This window comes from Fundulus heteroclitus, chromosome 19 (assembly GCF_011125445.2).
Source record: "Fundulus heteroclitus isolate FHET01 chromosome 19, MU-UCD_Fhet_4.1, whole genome shotgun sequence".
NCBI lineage: Eukaryota > Metazoa > Chordata > Actinopteri > Cyprinodontiformes > Fundulidae > Fundulus > Fundulus heteroclitus.
In genome coordinates this window covers 15,439,878-15,458,471 of record NC_046379.1, presented here as the reverse complement: position 1 = coordinate 15,458,471, position 18,594 = coordinate 15,439,878, and the positions used below count along the sequence as shown (strand labels likewise).

The 18,594-nt window shown below is 40.6% G+C and overlaps 1 protein-coding gene across 4 annotated transcripts; it reads right to left on the bottom strand.

The window, feature by feature from the left end:
* Nucleotides 1-793: 793 nt before the first annotated feature.
* srrm1 (serine/arginine repetitive matrix 1) lies at nucleotides 794-17,988 on the bottom strand. Of its 4 annotated transcripts, none has more exons than XM_036150361.1 (17): nucleotides 17,885-17,988; nucleotides 17,175-17,264; nucleotides 15,056-15,178; nucleotides 12,271-12,441; nucleotides 11,978-12,072; nucleotides 10,662-10,874; nucleotides 10,368-10,565; nucleotides 10,147-10,266; nucleotides 9,848-10,056; nucleotides 9,592-9,672; nucleotides 6,138-6,224; nucleotides 5,767-5,902; nucleotides 5,585-5,671; nucleotides 4,489-4,962; nucleotides 4,225-4,411; nucleotides 1,708-1,881; nucleotides 794-1,620 (listed from the first exon to the last, which is right to left on the bottom strand). In XM_036150361.1, exons 1-17 carry the CDS (start codon nucleotides 17,903-17,905, stop codon nucleotides 1,510-1,512), a joined length of 2,577 nt encoding a protein of 858 aa, XP_036006254.1. In that variant the 5' UTR covers nucleotides 17,906-17,988; the 3' UTR covers nucleotides 794-1,509. The 4 variants fall into 4 exon arrangements, with proteins under 4 accessions (XP_036006254.1, XP_036006255.1, XP_036006258.1 ...); XM_036150362.1 differs by having other exon boundaries at nucleotides 10,147-10,248; XM_036150364.1 differs by having other exon boundaries at nucleotides 1,514-1,639.
* Between the last annotated feature and the right edge of the window lie 606 nt (nucleotides 17,989-18,594).

The following is an 18,594-nucleotide window of genomic DNA, read 5'->3' as shown; positions in this document are numbered from 1 at the left end:
TATTATTTTTGATATATTAGTGCATTATCTGTCTTGCTTTTGTGTCTAAAACTCAGCCAATGTGGCTCACAGTCCTCAACCTTCCACTAAAATATGACTGAAACATTTTTTTATTTAACAGTTAAATCTGCAAAATCAAGAAATTAAAGAAGGGAGGCCTAGGTTGGGATAAAAGGACACGAGAGACAGGAAAGGAATAAGGGCACAAGAGATAAAATAAGGAAGAATGCAAGGAGGGATTGGAAAATTAGCTCAAGGAAGAGAGGAAGGACGTAAGAAAGTGTACAAGGAAGAAATAAAAGGGGTTAGAAATGACTTTAGGAAATCAGTGTTTTCCCTCAAATCTTTAGTTCTGGAGTCCCTGAAATATATTTGTAGCTAGAAAAAGAAAAAAAAGGTATTTTAGGCTTTTCTGTATTCAGTTTCTACTAGTATAATAAATGTCTGTTGTACATCTAAAAGTTATGAGTGGCTTTATTATAAGACTGCCCAGTACTTTTTGTTGCTTTTAGCTAAATCTGAATAAGAAGTTAGAATAATCGTGAAAAAATAAGGAATCCGTCTGATCTTGAATGTTGTCAGTTAAATTACACTTATTCATTTACGCCATGTGGGTTTGGTATCAATTAATAATCAGAACCAAGACAAAAGCCCCCAATAATTAGGCAACAGTGTGCTATAAACCTGTTAAAAACCAGTGTAGCTTTGTTGTTTTACACTATATTAATGTATTTATGTTCTTTTATTCAACATAGGTGGGGAAAAAAGTCAATGTTAAACAGAAAAGGTTACGCTGTGTCTTAAAAAAAAGTTTTATTTCTGAAAGGATGATGGGAGAAAAGGTTACTAAATACAAATCAGACACTATAGCAGTCCCACAGAAATAAGCTCAGTTCAGGGGCATCAACATAAATTGCATATCAATCAGTTTAGAAAAAAAAAATAAAATAAAGCATGTATCACATCAAATTGCTTTCAATTTAAACGAGACAATTTCAAAGTCAGAATAAAGCAGGTTATATGATGTTCCAACACCTCGGGTGAGTTAGAAAACGAAACAGGATGTTTTGTTAAAGCCTTTTTTGGGCGCACACAGCCGTGACGCAGCTTCCACTAGTAAAGGGCGTTAGTAACAGCGTCTTATTGTGTGGCGTCGTTTCCCTACGCTCTTCATATGGTCAGTGGTCCATGCACATCAGACATCGTCACTGAACATGCGATCGTTTCTCAAATGATCTACTGTACAATCGGCGCATATCATTAACCTGCCCCACTCAGACCTCTGAAATCACACATTTCTTTGAAGTATTGACAACACAAGTTTTACAGTTTAGATAAACTATCTAATGGGTTGATTTATTAAAGAAACTCACTCTGCAGAATGTACCGAACCCGTAAAAAAAAAAAGAAACAGGATTCAGGAATCAACAATTTGTACATTCTAAAGCCGACCCTAAGATGATGAAGAACATCAAAAGTGAAAAGGAAAACTCAAAACGCTTCTTGTTCTCAGGACATCTCGGATGGAGAGATCTGGGCCTTCCTCATCGAGCGCAGGGCCTTTTCTCGCAGGTGCTTTTCCAGGTCATCTAAGGTGTCGTCGACTTCGCTCTCTGATTCCTGCGCAAAATCGTTAAATCTTCTTTTTAATTTAGCAAATATAATTTAGAAGTTATGCTGTCAACAAACGACAAAAGAATCCTTTACCTTTCTCGAATCGCCGTCCTCCTCTGTACCCCGGCTCTCTTGAACGTCGGCGGGCGCGGCGGCACTGCCCTTCTCCTTCTTATGCTTCTTGTGCTTTTTGTGCTTCTTATCTTTCTTGTGTTTCTTTTCCTTCTTCTTTTTCTTCTTCTTTCCACCTCCATCGGCATCTGAATTCTGCAATAAAACATGAGACAATTAAACATCTGCTTTAAACTTGGTCAACAATCAATCATCAGTCCCTTCTCTTCTGAGATAAATTCTAGTACCAGTGCATCTAAACAAATTAGGGGATCATCTATAAGCACTTTTTTTTTCCAAAATCAGTTGTTACTCTGAAAATTTTATCTGCAAAACCAATGAAAAAATGACTTAACAGTGAAAGCTTTGCTCACTGTTAAGCATGTAACGAACAGTGCTTGGCTGGGGTTCAAAATAATATCAATATAAACACTAATAAAAAAAAAAAACTGTTCTTTAAAAATATACTATTTTTTGTCAAAATAAATTTATGACAGTGAGCTGCTGCTGCCAGAAGTGTAAAACTCCACTAACATGGAAAGTACATTCATGTGGCTGATGGACTGGAAATGCATTTCCAGGATATTGTGCCAGCACTACACTTTAGAAAGGTCAATAACGCTCCTGTATCTGCAACAGTGAACCATGTCAGATGACATAAGCTAACTTTACTTATTAAATATTAAAACTGCTTAAGAACAGCTCCGTTAGCTTGTTAGGTCAGTCAGCGTTCTACTGCGGCCACGAAACGAGGCAAAAAACATTCATAAGCAGATTCCTCCGTCTGCGTGAAAAAATGACCAGCTCCATCACTTCTCTCTTCGGTAGTAAAGGAATTAACAAATAATGTGGGTAATAATACGGTGGAACAAGACTGAAGCTTCAAGTAGTCAGAACCTTTGTCCTTGTTCACATAAGTAAAAAAAAAAAAAAAAAAAAAATCTTTCTATAATATAGTCCTTTTTTTGTACTTCAGAGGGGGAAATGCAGTATATTAGCCACACAGTGACAATAACAAAAAAACAGAAGCACACGGATCCAAGGTAAGATAAGTGATATCTAGTCTGATTTTAATTTAATTATACAGCTTGTCTGCATCATTAGCGCTGGTGTTTCTCATCGTCCTCTTGACAATACCCACGTTCTCCAGGGGTTATTGTGCGTTCCTTTTGTCCTTGGTAGTCGGGATTCTCCACCTCCGGGTCGGAAAATTTAACTGAAACGGCCCCTAAAGTCGGTACGACAAGTCGGAAAGCGGGTGCAACAGCATGGTACCCAACATCGGCATTCATGATGGCGGCTACTCACAGCAACACTGAGTAAAACCTCACACTTTGTTTGCAGCAGCTCACCAATATTTCTCTGCTTATTAGCACAAAATATCACCTAGAACAGCTTTATTGTCATTGCTATCGTTTCAACAACATTATAAGCGTCATTGTTTTTTCCTACAGGAACACAAATAGGAGATGACGTGCTCTGCGACTTGTGGGTTCCGACCTCCAAGGCAAAAGGGAGGCACCATTAAAGTCAGGTGACAGAGCTAAGAAATCAAATACAGAGACATCATAGTCGCTCTGGGCCAGCGCCGCAAATCAGCATAGACTGGAGAGTTCACCCTCATCCTAGGGCTGGGCGATATGGATTAAAAAATAAATCTTAGATTTTATCATATCAAATCCGATTAATCGATTTTTTCCTCCTTTTTGTTTCATAAAAAGAAATTAAAGATATTATTTTAAAACCTTGCTTTTATGTCAAGCATTTCGTCAGGGAGTTGACCTGGATTCAAAGTGCAACTAAAAACAAGCTGTGAAATAGGCTTGTAAAACAAGATGGCAGCCGTGCCATTATAAACAATGAAAATATAACAAAACATTTGCTGCTAGTGGTATTACACATTGAGCTAAGAACAGGCTTCACTGCACTTGTGAACTTCAAACTAAGTTAAAAAAAAAGTAAATAAGTAAATGAAGTACCTCCTATTATGGTAAAAAAAAAAGTTTCCACTTAACAATATTTTGACAATATATTTGCCTAAACACATATCCAGCATCACATGCTGTTCTCTTCATGGAAACCCAATGAGTGTATTGGCAAAATAAAATCCAGATTTTCCAAAAATGAAATCTTAAAAGAATTGTAAATTCGAATTAATCGATTAAATCGATTTATCGCCCAGCCCTACCCTCATCCTCAATCAGCTTGGATTCAGTGCCACTTAACGCTTCCTCTAGACCCTGGCACCATTCATTCCCAATTATATCCAAATAACTCCAGTCTGAAAAGAACACTTCGGACCACCGAGTCCTCTTTCTCCTTAACCCAGGTTAAGATGCTTGTGATTTTCTCCTGGATTCAGGAGACGTTTTAAAAGTGCTGAATCCAGCTGCAGTCCCCGTCTTGTGACTACCCCCACCGAAAACCGTGAAAATGACCGTGAACACTTTAGCTTTGGTGATATTCTAGTTTACTGAGATGCGACTGCATATGACAAACCTTGCTTGGAGACTGACTGGCAGAACCGCAGCTGGCCTTTTTGACCGGGGGAGGCAGAGGAGACCCACTGACAGAGCGAGAAGGTGAGGGGGATGCAGAGGCTGGACGTTTCTGAGCTGCAGGCTGAGGGGAAAGAGATCTGGATCTGGACGACGCCCTCCTTATAGGCTTTGGACTGGGAGAGATTCTATGACGAAAGGAAAGAAATTTAGCTGCAAAGTATCATAACTGCATCTTGTGCTTGAAAGCCTGTTCTACGTTTACCTTTTGTTACGCGGCTCGGGCGTGCGAGACACCCTGCGGATGAGTTTACTGCTGTGTGGGGGGGACTGTTGCCTTCGCTGGTTGGAGGGAGATGTGCTGGAGGAATCAAAGCGTCTCTGGGGGCTCGTGGACCGCCTCACGGGGCGACCTCGGTTCGCGGGCGACGGGGAGAGGCGCCTGGCAGCGCCGACGGGGGACCGGGCATCCCTGCTGGGCCTGGCAGCAGGTGGGCTCCTCCTGTGTCTCGGGGGAGACGTGGAGGAGGGAGGAGAGCGTCTCCGCTGAGCGGGTGGGCTTCTGCGTTTGGGCGACCTGGAGAAGCGCCGCTTAGGGCCTGGAGAGAAGCGTTTTGCGGGTGAGCTGGACATCTTCCTCTTCTGCGGAGGCAAAGGTGAGGGGCTGTAGCGACGCTGGATGGGAGGAGAATAGCGTCTGGGGGACATAGACCTACGCCGGGGGGGTGGGGAAGGAGACCTGGGGAGAAAAGCGTTCGTAAAGCAAACCGTTTCTTTTATTATATTAGTTTGTAATGCCCTTCACAGGGTGCTTGCTCTTTTTCCAAATTAAAATTCCAGATTTTTTCCAGACTTTTTTAAAAACTGATATTTTTTTCCCCCAAGACCTTAACTTTATGTACTTGTATACTTGTGTGCCTACTGCCTACTTCATTGGTTGAGATTGTACAAACTGTTTATTAGAAATGTTAATTTTTATAGGCTAGTGTTCAATGAATAAATGCATTATTCACAGTAAATTATGCTTTTACTGATGAAAACGTTTCAAAACATGAAAATCACAAGTACATGAATTTCACATCAAACAAGTGTTTGATTCCATTAGGCTAATACAGTACGTGACCAGTTAGTAAAATTATAGTTTTATAGCCTACCTTCCTATTTCTCATTTCACAATGCCTTTGAGCATACTGTAAAATTCTACCGTACATTTTTTTCCCCATACTTTATTAAGACTTTCACACAAAATTCAAGACTTTTCAAGGTCTGGAAAACAGTGTTTCAAAATTCCATACTTATTAAGACTTTCAAGACTTGCGCAAGCACCCTGCTTCATGTCAGCGCCGGTACCAGGATTATACCTGCGTCTAGGAGGGGAGGGAGATCTGCGACGTCGTGGGGGAGAAGGAGTGCGACGTCTGCGGCCAGGAGATGGAGAACGTCTCCTCCTGAATGTACGCACAAGAATCACAAATCGGATCAAATCGATTCAAAACGCAGTCATTCACATTTTAAAGAGCGAACGCTAAGCCACGTATCCCACCTTGGTGAGGGGTCCCTGTATCGCCTGCGGGGTGAGGGGGTACGGCTGCGTTTCCGCCTCACTTCACCATTTCTGGCGCCTGGCCCTGGTGCTGACCTCTTAGGTCCTTCCTCTTCGGAGGACGAAGATCCGGAATCTGAAACCAAACAAAAAAAACAAAAAACAAATCCAACTTTTGTTCTTAGGACTTTTAAGCGTCGCTGTAAAGAAAAACAACAACAACACTGAGGTTGGGACTAGGACACAGCTTCTAAAGTCAATACGACGATGGAGGCAGGATGACAAAGAGAGACTCGGTTAGAAAGAAGGGTGGTGGACAGGGGAGGGGGGACGGAGGAAAAAACAAAAACAAAAGAAAAACGCTTCTTAACCTGAAGAAGACTGTTGATTCTGCCTGCGATACTGACGTCGCTGCTGCACCGAATCTGCTGTTGCCCCTTTTTCATTTTTATCCTCGTCTGAAATGTAAAGCATTGAGTGTCTGATCAGTGTCAGCAAGGCCATGAACAGTTTAGGAAGAATGACAGCAGGATGAACTTCACAGGTTTTGTCACAATATGGTGCAACATAACATTATGTGACGGGTTATTCTCCTTCTTGGGAGTCATACATGACGACCGACTGTATATTTGTTCAGCGAACCGAACTTTGTATGAGCACAAGTGTTCATACTCCTTGACCTTTTCTTTATTTTGTCACATTTCAACCCGAGACTAAGAGGTATCACAGCATGATACAACCACCCCTGTGTTTCACCATTTGAATCCTTCTGCGGTAGCTTAATCTCGTCTCAACATCCTTCTGAAACATGTTTGCAGCGTGGGCGCACCGGTGGAGCATGGGCCTTTACACGGCCCATGTAGAGGCCCTAGTCCTCAATGTGGCTGACTAATTTCAATAAAAGGGTCACTAATGGCATAAAAATCCCTTAAAAACTAAAAAAGGGTGTGCAGTTTTCCCTACACAGCATGAACAGGATTTTCTGTGACCTTCTTCTTGCCACACTTTCATGAAAAGTCTAATTCGTGGAGTACAGAACTAACAATTTTAAACAGATTTTTATCCCTGCAGCTCTCCCAGAATTACTAAGGCATCTCTGAATCAAAGCTTTATCCCAAAATAGGTATGTTTACATGCACAAAATTTCATGATCAGACTGAAATGTATTCAGAATAAAAAAGAAAAAAAAAAATTGTACCATTTATATGGGCACACAATCAATGAATCCGTTCATAATGTGGGTGCATATGCACCTAGCTTTATTCAGAGTAGAACCACTCTGACATGCGCAGTTATCAGATTTCCCTTAAAAACAAAACAAATCAAAAATAACAGAAGAAGTTCTATCTTTGTCTCATATAGTCTAATCCTATATTGCTTTTTAATAAATCTCGATATTTTTAAAATCTCAACATATACGCAGCCCCGGCCTGTTTGCTGCTTCTCTCATTAATGCCTTCATCGTTACGCCTGTCGGTTTAGGTGGACAGCCATGCCATGTCTCAGTAGGTTTGAAGTTGGGCCACCGTTTCTATTTTCAGAAGATGGATTTAACTGTGCTTTATGAGATGTTCAGAGCTTGGGATTTTACTTTTTTATAACCTTACTTGGCTTTAAACGTCTCTAATTTTATTTCCGACCTGCCTGCTGTGTTCTTTCATCATCTTGTCCACTAATGTCTTCTAATAAACCTCGGAGGCGTTCACAGAACAGCTGAGTTTATACTAAAATCAGATTACACACTTGTAGACTATTTAGTAAACATGAGTATTTGGGTGAAGGGGGGAGGCTTGATTTTATTAAAAACAACAATTTTTGTTAAAAGCATGTATGGTTTTTCTTTCACTTTAGTTACACACTGCTCTGTGTTCACTGATCACATAAAATCCCAACAGAAAAACTGAAGACTGGTTGTAACGCAACAAAATCTGAAAAAATGTCAAGGGGTATCCATGCTTTGGCACATTACTGTACATGCACAGCAAGACTTACATCAAGTTAAATGGAGACATTTCAAAGTGATTCTGAACAATATCTTAGCTAAACCTTTGCTACTGTTGCTGTTTTTTTTTTAAAAATAGAAACCAGACCGAGAACTCCTCATAAACCACTGGAGACTTTCTCTGGAGTGATCATTTTCATTATTTGAAAATTTACAAGTCACCCTTACAAAGAGAAATTATGATTCACTATATTATGGTAAAACTCTGGAGCATAGACATTATATATGTAGGCGCCTCATTACGTGCTGGAGCGCATCCTGCGCTGCAGCCATATTGGATGGGTGTAAATGCAGAGGAAGCAACTGTGCCTGGATTTTCAGCTTACGGTTGCAATAACCAACGGTAACTATTCAAAGGAGATCACGCGGTGCAGATCATTATTTTGGGCTAAGATTGGGTCTGACGATGTGTATTTACTTGGTGAGAAACCCATAATTTTATACTTATAAATTAGTTATCTCTGTATTTCACAAACTCAGGCTATATCATGTTGCCAAATTAATTATCCTGGAGTTGCAGAGTACCATCACATGCAAGAAGCTGTGCCAAACTGTCCTTTTTTAAAGGGTCTTAAGCTCCAGCGCTTGTTGCAAGCAGGGTAGTGCAATACCCTGGATTGACCTGGAAATTTTAAAGAACACTTTTCCAGACCTTTGAAATAACTGTAAATGGTAAATGGTAAATGGACTGAACTTATATAGCGCTTTTCCAGTCATGCTGACCACCCAAAGCTCTGTACACTATAGCCACATTCACCCAGTCGCTCTCACTAACGCGCACACATTTATACACCGAGACGCAGCTCGGTAGGCAACTTGGGGTTAAGTGCCTTGCCCAAGGGCACAGCGACATGTAGCAAGGGGAAGCTGGAATCGAACCCACAACCTTCTGGTTGCCAGACGACTACTCAACCCATCAAGCCACAGTCGCCCCACTGTATACATGTTTGTATGCACAGCACGCAAAATATGAAGAAATTATTGTTGGTGTGTACAGAAAGCTCAGGATTGTACATGTGAGACAGAGTGAAATACATTTAAATACATTTAAATGAACAATCCAACTTCCTAATTAAAATATGAAATGTATGTAATACCACGTCTATGTTAAATAGCACAAAAGTATTTCACTATGAAATCACGTATTTATGCATTAATATGCCGTTCATGAGAGGATAAATTTATGAAATACATCGTTTAAACAGCGTATTTCAGCATTAATACATATAACAGCGTCCTGCATCATAACCACATCGATGCAGTTTGTAAGTAACCAAACCGTGTGAAGGTCGAGTTAAAAATCAGCGAGTTATGATTTATTTTAGTTGGCCAAACAGCTTCCTCAGTATAAATAATGAGAGATCCATCCAAGATGGCGGCCGCATTGAAACATCAGCTCCACTGGGCGTCTGCCTATATAATGTCTACAGATATCTCAGCACCAGCTAGTGGTGGTCCACAAAAAATAAACTTTAGTTAGAAGCTGCAGGTGTTGTCATAGGGACCAGCAATCACACTTTTCAACGTTGCTTCTCTCTACTTTGTGATAAAAACACTGAGTTTCAACATAAATTAAAAAAAGAATGAGTCAAATAGGGGAATGTGTTCGAAGGGATCAAAAATATTATCAACATGCTTCCTTTTTATAACAAAGCCCATTAAAGTCTTGCTCTGGCACTAGCCTTAGCTAAGCAACACAGCTGCTTTGGAGAAAAATCCCCCTTACTTGCTTACAATGTCACAAACCCAGCGTTATTATTATTAGTGCTTCATATGGTCCAGATCTGGTCTAGCTTTGTTGTATTGAGAAGAAAAACACTCACCTGACTCCGACCCTTCAGAAGTTCTGGCCTTAACAAAATCAGGTGGAGAATCGCCCCTTGCTCCAGGTTTTCGCTTTACTCCTGAAAGCAACACATTCAAAGTTTCTAGCGCATTCACAGCAAGTCTCCTCTTTTGACAACGTAACAACTGCAGTTGAAATATTTTGACTATAGTGAAAAAGAAAGGTTGTTCGGGATGACAGGAGATCCGTGTCTGAACTAAGGAAGCCAAAGCGTGTGAGTGTGAAGGCCTCACCTGATGATCTGGGAGGGGAAGCAGAGCCCCGGCCTCTCCTGGCGCGAGGAGACGGCGAGCGTTTGTCTTTCCTAACGGGGCTCACAGATATGTTGGGACGATGGACTTGCTTTCGGGGTGGTGTGGTGGATATTCTTTTCACGGGTTTTTTAGGCGAACGTGACCCTGAGGAGCTGCTGCCGGAAGATGAAGCAGAACGGGAGCGCCTCCTGAAATCAACACAAAGAGTTCAAATTGCTTTATAAAGTGACTTTAGTAGAGCTGATGAATGGCGGCTTATTGTGAAGGGGGCGACTGACCTGTGAACAGGAGAGCGTCTGTGTCTGTTCCTGGGGCCGGTGGGGCCACGTCTAGGGGGACTCCTTCGTCGAGGAGACATTCTCCTTCTGGGACTTTGCCTCCTACGAGGGGAGTGAGATCTGGTAAGAGAGGGCACGATTTGGTTGTTTTATACATTTAACTCTGTAGTATATCCCCATAAAAAAAAAAAAACGTAATAGTATAGTAGGTAAAGTGTCACCTAGACCGGGAGCGTCGTCTGCGGGAACGAGAGTGAGAACGTGAGCGGGAGCGGTGGTGGGGTCTTTCCTTCCTCGTGTCCTTTTCCTTCTCCCTTTCACGGGATCTTGGTCTTTCCTCTTTCTTAGGCGGTTTCTCTGGGGACGGTTCTTTGACCTCGGCCACAGAGTCTGCTTTAACAGACTCGACAACTGTATCACTACAAAAAAATAAATAAATAAAAAAATAGGTTTGAAGGAAGTCTGCGAGAAGAACGAAGCAAAAATCTAGCTGTCAAATAGAACCATGGTTTTACGTCAAGCCTGCAGACGGAGCTTCCTGGACGACAGCCTCTGGCAGGCCTGTCCCGGGCGTATCCGGCTCCTCGGGCGGCTGTGACGTTTTAGTGTTCGACTGCATGAGAGGCGGCGGCGGCGAAGAGTCCCCGCCGACAGGGCTGGGTTTGCGCACTGGGGATCGCGACGGACTGCGTTTCCTCTCCCGCTTCCCCGGCGACCTCGTCTTCCACCTGATCAGACACGCGGCAACAAACGCGTCAACATACAGAGACGCGTCCACAAATTCAGCAGAGGCTTAAATTGTGCTAAATATTGAGATAAGGGTCACTGCAAACCTTTAGCACAGTTGTCTCAGACCAAATTAAGACAGCAAAACATCTGATAGGAAACACGTTTTTACCAACACGGTGTGACAGCAGGAAAAGCCTGAAGACTTGAAGGAGCAATATGTAAACCCTTGAGGAAACGGTCAAACTCATTATCAGTATATCAACGAGGGGACTGAATGATCGCAATGGGCGCTTCAATAAAGAATCCTGATCCCAGCAACACAGTAAACACTTCATTTAAAGTGGAGGTTCTAAAGCAACAAGTATATTAAGCTGATGTGAGCTGGTAAATTAGTCTGGCTATCTGCTGGGTAGCCAGACTAATTAAGCTGCTTCATACACATAACCCCTCATAGGTTACCAACAGTAGTCTGAAAACTATGACTTGAAATATTTCCAAACAGCTTAATTTGTCCCTTTTGTACATGGCGGGGAAAGTGTTGTCCTCCAGCCAGCTGGCCACCAGTGAGCAGCAGCAGACACTGGCGTTTACGCCTGTCCAAAAACAACCTATATGGCCTAATTCCTTAGAAGATGGATTGATTATTTTTCCACAAAGTGAGCTGAAACGTAACACGTGACCCAACAGACTGCATGCACCATGTTTCCATCTATTCTCCCAGAAATATCAACGACACATCTTCATTAACAGGAATCGGTTGCGGAACTTGTTGCTCGGAAAAAAAGCTGATGCAACCTCAAAATATAACTTGATGATGTAGTTGCTAACTATCGGGTGACAGGAGTGTTTGCTCAGATATTTTGAGGTTTAATGTGTCATCTGTTCTAAAAAGCACCTTCTTTGTGCTCTGCTCAGTCCTTGAACAACAAACTCAACATTATCAGAGATAAAATAACTGTCACAGTACAGAATGAACTATTATGCTTTTATGACAACTTCTAAAGATGGAAAAAAGGATAAACCCTGGTCATTTCACTACAATAAATATATAAATTCACAAATTCATACACCAAACAAACAAAGAAAACAGAAAACCCTTTACCTTCTTGGGCTCTTTGATCGAGTCCTTTCTTGTGCTTCCTTGTCCTTCTTATCCTGGTCGACCTTTTTCAAGGAAGCCAGCTTCTCCTGTTCAATCTGCCAGACACAAGTGTGCACGGGTGTTAACGTCAGCAATTTACTATTTAAGATAGAGAAGATATGTTGTCTAACGTTTAAAACCGGATCTTCATAAACAGACGCCATCTTTTTACATGCGACTTCCCAAAACCGGTTTATCTTTTAACACGTTCAGGCGTCTGCTCCGCGCCGCCGAGCCGTTGTGAAGCTCGTCACCTGTCTCTGTCGGATTTCTTCTTTCTTTTGCTCCAGGAAGGCGGAGGGGATGCCGGCGATGTTGTCCTGCGCGCTCAACAGCAGGGGCCAGAGGTCCCTCATGAACTCGCGGGCGTTCTTCCCGTTCAGGAACCCCGTCAGGTTGATCTGCATCATCTTGCTGTCGGGGTGCTGCAACACAAACACGAAGCGGAGAGAGAGAAAAACAAGGACGCCAGTTTAAATAACGGATAGGAAAACATTTAGAGGGAGGCAGGGCCCCACAAATGGGGCGTCCTACCTTCTAACCCTGTCTAAACTAATCCTGAGGTTTTTTTTTTAGCCTTATCAAAAAAAAAAAAAAAACATGTACAACTCTGAAAGCAATACTTAACATGTCAGGGCTTCACTACTAGAACTGGAAACAATAGATTAACTCAAACTGTTGTACTCAATCTCTTGGAACTGAAAATGTGAGTTAGCTGAGGGGAGACGTAGCTAGTAAGTATTTATATATATATTTAAAAAAATGCATGCATAAAATGCTGGTTTTAAATCTTAATTACATCACAGTAAACCCTATTACAGCATTCTGTGAGATTATATACCCCATTACTTTTCATTCCTGTGTCACTACCCACCCCTATTTCTCCCAGTCTCCCCACAGTCTATACTTCTGAGGTTAAACAAGTAAGCACAATACAGAGTGCATCAAAACCCAACACAGCAAGTACAGTTCCGGTGTCTTCAGTGAGTCCCGTGGGATCAGTGGGCACGGAGCTCCATTGGCTTGCTTCCGCCTCCCTACTGCTTGAGACTCAACCACCTTGAGCATAATGTTATATCATTTATCTAAATTGCAAGAGACGAACAAGCAATAATGAGTACACAGTTACACACAAAAAAAATATCTTTATTTAAACTAGATAAAAAATTGAGACATGTTATAATTTCAGCTCTATTACAGTAAAATTTTCTTTCCACAATGCAAAAGTACTTATTTTACCGTTAGCTTTGCCACAACCCCCAACACATCAAAAAATAAAAAAAATCTAGGTCAAACTGAAATTGGAAATAGAACAAATGAACTAAAACTTACGTTCATATCAAATACACATCAACTGAAATAAAACCTAAGAATTTCAACACACTAGAGTCCTAAACAAGGCCAGTTTGTATAGATGCTTGCATTATGTTTAATAAACATATTTTTAAGAAATTACTTGGGTTTTTGCCCCACACTGACCATCTATCCTTCAAACTAAATATGTGTGCAGCGATAACCCGCTAATGCTTAGGCATCACAAGAGGTTTGAATGTATTTATGGTAAATTATGTAAAAAAAAGTTTTGTTTTCTTGTTTTAAACATAACTCAAAGAGGGGATAAATCATTATAAAAGTGTACAGCTGTCTTTTTCAGACTTTATTTCTCTGATTTCAGTTTGTTACGGCACAGATGGTAAACATATTTTAATGGATGTGCTCATTGGTAAAGTAACACTAAGCTGAAAAGTATTGTTTCTAGTTGTTAAAACTTGTTTTGTTTTTCTGTTTTCTGACCACCAATGGTTGAAGTTACCAACTTGCAAACGGAAGTTATGTTCAGTTATCTTTAATCTTTCCATCAGCATGTCTCTTCCCTTTTTGGAATGTGAAGATATGTATTGAAATGTTCATTTAAAAAAGACAAAACTCCAAGCAAAAATACACAAAAAAAGTGGGGGGAAAAAGGAAATGCAGAAACTTCCACAAGTTTCAGCATTTTTAGATAAAAATATGTAGGAATGAACAGTAAATTTTTAGAAAAAATATTATGTTCAAATAAGCAGTTGGTTATTTTTATTTGGTTTCCATATAAGAAATCTCAATAGTGAAGTTTTAGGAAAAAGTACAACATTTCTGAAAGTTTGGAATCCTCTCAAATTTATGGCCACGGTGTCAGGATTATTTTTTTAAGTATTGTTTTTACTCTTTCTTAACACTCCTTACTGACTCTACCAACAATGATGCACACTTGTTACTTAGCAACATTTCAAGCTTTTACTTTAGTCACCAATTTGACTATTAGATGGAAACATTGCTGCTGCTGTGAAGCGCAGTTAAAAGGGCGGCCGAATAAACTTCAGCCCCCACCCTACAGAGATTGAGGTAAAACTTGCAATCAGGGGGGTCAGTGAGACAATACTTTTCAGTTTTTGAACGGGTAAGAAAAAATAAATAAATAACGCTAAGAAACAACCGTCTGGTTTATTTTATTTATTTTTACCTTTTCCTGTATTATCCTCTGTCTTCTGCAACATTTAAATAAGAACTTAGCAGCATAATTTTTGAAAGATAATAAATACGGACAGTATGATTATGGCACTGTTCACTTTTGTCTTTCACTGGCATGAGATGGATGATCCCTATATACAACTCACCTCAAAACACACACTGCATCATGAAGGGAGAGTTGGGCTCAGAGACTTTGGGCTCAGGAGAGAGCTAATTAGATGTTGGTGCTATACTTCTGATGCAAGGTATAACATCCATATTGGTTCAGGCCTTTTAAATCATAAATCACATCATCATTAGAAGACTGCTGATAAAGGCATGTTGTCACAAAACAGCAAAACATGGTAATTTAACACAAATCAGATTTTAAACCAGTTGTTATTTTACCCATTCATTTTCAGTGTCACTAGGATCTGCAAATATTTGTTCATGTCCCTCCTTACTGGCTAAACAATACCCTCAAATTAACAACAGTTATCACAATAAAAAAAAAAGTAAAAAACTAAATAAAAATTACAACGATGACTTTACCTTCTCTTCGAGTTGGTTGAATATGAACTCTATGACCACATCATCCTCAAACCCCAGAATCTCAGTCACACGTTGAGTAATCCATGGTTTGATGACTTCTAGGTTCACTTTGGTCATGTCCACCTGAGGGAAATAAATAAATAAATGTAAATATAAACCAAACAGATGCAAAGCTGCAATTCTGATCTCGCAGCCATCGTCTTTTACACAATTGCCAATTCTTTGTTCAGCGACACGTCCTGCTCTTTTTGCATTTCTCATAGGAAACTTTTCTTCCACGGGTTGTTTCACAGCACCCTTTAGGGTTGGACAGTTTGCATATTGCTTGTTTGCTTCAACATCCGACTTAATTCAGTTATGGCGTGCTGTTCAGCGGCGCCCTGTGAGGGACTGGCGACCTATCCAGGGTGTGCCCTGCCTCTCAGCCAATAAGAACTGGAGCTAGGCACCGACCCACCTGCACAGACAGATGTTTTAGCAGTACAATTGCACTACTTAAGGTGTCTGCTGTAGCAAAGCACACTTCTGATATCATGGGTAAGTGTCATTTTTATATAGTTTTATAGCCAAATAGACTGATTTCAACTTGTCCAGTGCCCCAGTCGACAAAAACAGAGCACAATACAAAGTCTTTAAAAGACAACACAAAACATTCTAAATTAATTTCTGTTTTGTTTAGCTCCACAAATTAAAGTCCTTAAATTAAAAGAGAAAAAATATTAATAGATGGGAATAATTTGTAATTTAGGGCGGGACGATATAGAAAAAAGCGTATTGATAAAATAGAAATCATATTGATAATTATAAACAAATTCAAAACGTGTTTTTAGTGCAGCCCTGGACATTTTATGCTGGTGCTTAACAACCTATTTTTAGATGCAGAACAACAAACACCGAATTCAAAGTCAAACCTTTATTCAACCAGCTTTTTACCAAAACTGCAAGTATTTAAAAAAAAATGAAAAAGAACCCGTGCTCCCCACTGAGCTATATTATACACTGGAGTGCTAATCACCGTCTGTTAGAACGAGTCGCTTTGAAGCCACCAGCCGCCATATTGGTACTCCCTATTTCCCCTCAGTAACAAGAGAATATGTGCGCTACAGCATCGAATAACGAGGATTTTCTCATGTTCAGGGGGGGCTTAAGACTTTTGAAATGTCAAATGCCATATTCTTTTATGTTATGTTCTAAAAATATCTAGTACTGAGAAAGTCATGTGCTGAAATATTTTGCATTTTATTCATTTAAATATATATGTTTAACATTTATAAATATATAAATAACAATATACAAAAACATATATTTACATATGTGTATACATCTATATACAAATATACATATACACATACTTATATATACATATATATATTTAATATACGAATAACATGTAAAATATTTCAGCACATAATTTCCTAGTAGTTGATAGTGTTAGTACATCCACTGACTGTAGAATTACCTGTGAAACGTTTTCACTCAGCCAGAAAACTGCTTGTTGTTGCAACCAAATCCTATGGGATTCTGTGAGAGTAGGGAGTAGCAAGATGGCGGCCAGTGACTTCAGTTTTTCGGCAAAATCAGCACTCCAGTGTATTATATAGCTCAGTGGTGCTCCCTGAACTCTTTGAATGGGGCGGGGCGTTCCTGTGTCTGCGTTTGTGATTGGTTGAGAGGGTGTAATGACTGTAGTATTTAACCTACATGATAGGCTAGAATGAAGGAGGAAGGAAAACTGTTCTATTGAACTTTTTGTTGACCTTTTTCTTTCCTATCATCCATATACGTCTATCGATCGATATATATTGTTATTGAATTATCGTTCAGCCATATTGTCACCCGCACAAAGTGGAACTAGGAGAGGACCAAATGGCAGCAATGTGTAAAAAGTGGGTAACGATAAATCCAAACTGAAAGCGTCACAGGCTTTTTTTTAATCACAAGTTCTTTATTTTCACCATCTAGATGCAAGAGATATTAGAAAAGGCCTTTCCAGTGACATCAGTCAGCTTCGACACGAGGAAGCGTGTCAACGGTTTCCATTTTTATCCGGAAGTAACGTCGCTTTACGCAGGAGTTTCAAAGCAAAGTCTGATTATCCATCTTGTCGGACATCACTCACCTTCTTGTCCAGACATTCTGCGAATTTCAGCTGCTTCAGCAATTTTTTGTGCTTATTGCTGAAACGGTTGTCTTGCTCCGCACTCGTACCCTTAAATAAAAAAAACACAACAATAAAAACGGATAAATATTATTATTTTTTTTAATCAGGCAATCTGGGTCACACGCGATGACCGGTTGCCAGATCATCGAAACGAAGGCAACTTGGTCGTATCGCCACATTTAAAAGCAAGGTGGGAACACCGCAGGACGCTACAATGCAACTAGTCAACAGACGTGTGAGCAAAATGTTTAATTAACAGCAGCGCAAACGTGTTCGTGAATAGCTCGTCGGAACATCAGCGACGCACCGGCCAGGCGCCATCTTAAGCCAAGGTCTGGTCTAATTCCTGCAATACTATCTACAAATAAACAAAAACACTACAAAGCAGCAAAATAGCATTCAGATATGAACTAATATAACAAACTCCGGTTCTATGAACACAGGTTAGCTCATCTAAAGGCTCGGCTCAAAGAAAAACCCACAGCGAAACCCTAGATTGTTTGACATCAGTTGATAGACGAAGCCATAACCGCACCGCTTCCAACTGTATGGCCTCCCACCGAAACACACACACACACGCCGTATTCTCGCCAGATATCCATAATACATCAGCATGCAACGGAACGAAAGGGCAATAATGTGTAGGCTATGTGTTTTAAAGCTCTTACGCGGAAAAATCCCGCGTCCATTTTCGTGGAAATACGATCGTTTCAGGCGCAGTGGAGAAAGACGTGCTTCGCCCCGGTGAAACTCTTGAGTGGGAAGCCGGATGAAGCGCGCGCCCCCGCAGGAAGGCGCCGGTACTGCAGCTAAAAGAATGGTTCCTGTTATGTCAGAATGTGGTTTTGTGGAAACAAAAAAAAATCACACTATTTAAAAAGTAGCTACATTAAAAACTAGAAATAATTTCATACAATATATTTTTCCTCTAATTTGAGCTACTGTGTTGTATTTTGGCCACAAGCAACACTGTAAAACAAGAAACTTTAGATTTGATACCAGATCACACTGCCCATCTGTGGGACACTTTTTATTTGTGAGTGATTATCAGTGACCAGAACCATGACCTTATTATCCTGACTTTGAGGCATGGTGGTGGCAGCATAATGCTGTGGGCATATTTTCCCTCAGCAGGCCTGGTGAAGCTAGTCATAGTGGATGGAACGATGGATGGGGCTAAATGCAAAGCTATCCGGGAGGGACACCTGTAGCTGTAGGAGGCTGCAAAGACTTGAGTCTGGGGTGGAGCCGTGGAGGGTTACCTTTGAGCTGATCAATGACCCCAAACATACAGTCAGAACTGCAATGAAAAGGTTCAGCAATGGAGGAAAACAAACTAAAAGCTCTAATCTTTTCTTTCCACACATCAAATTCCACC

What these genes read in the sequence shown, in the direction of transcription:
- srrm1 (XM_036150361.1), bottom strand. Translation starts at nt 17,905, where the DNA reads ATGGACGCGGGATTTTTCCGC. An exon ending in GAATCAACAGTCTTCTTCAG is followed by an intron (nt 5,903 to 6,137) that starts GTTAAGAAGCGT and finishes GTTTGGTTTCAG; the next exon opens with ATTCCGGATCTTCGTCCTCC. An exon ending in CCAGTCAGTCTCCAAGCAAG is followed by an intron (nt 1,882 to 4,224) that starts GTTTGTCATATG and finishes GTTTTATTGCAG; the next exon opens with AATTCAGATGCCGATGGAGG.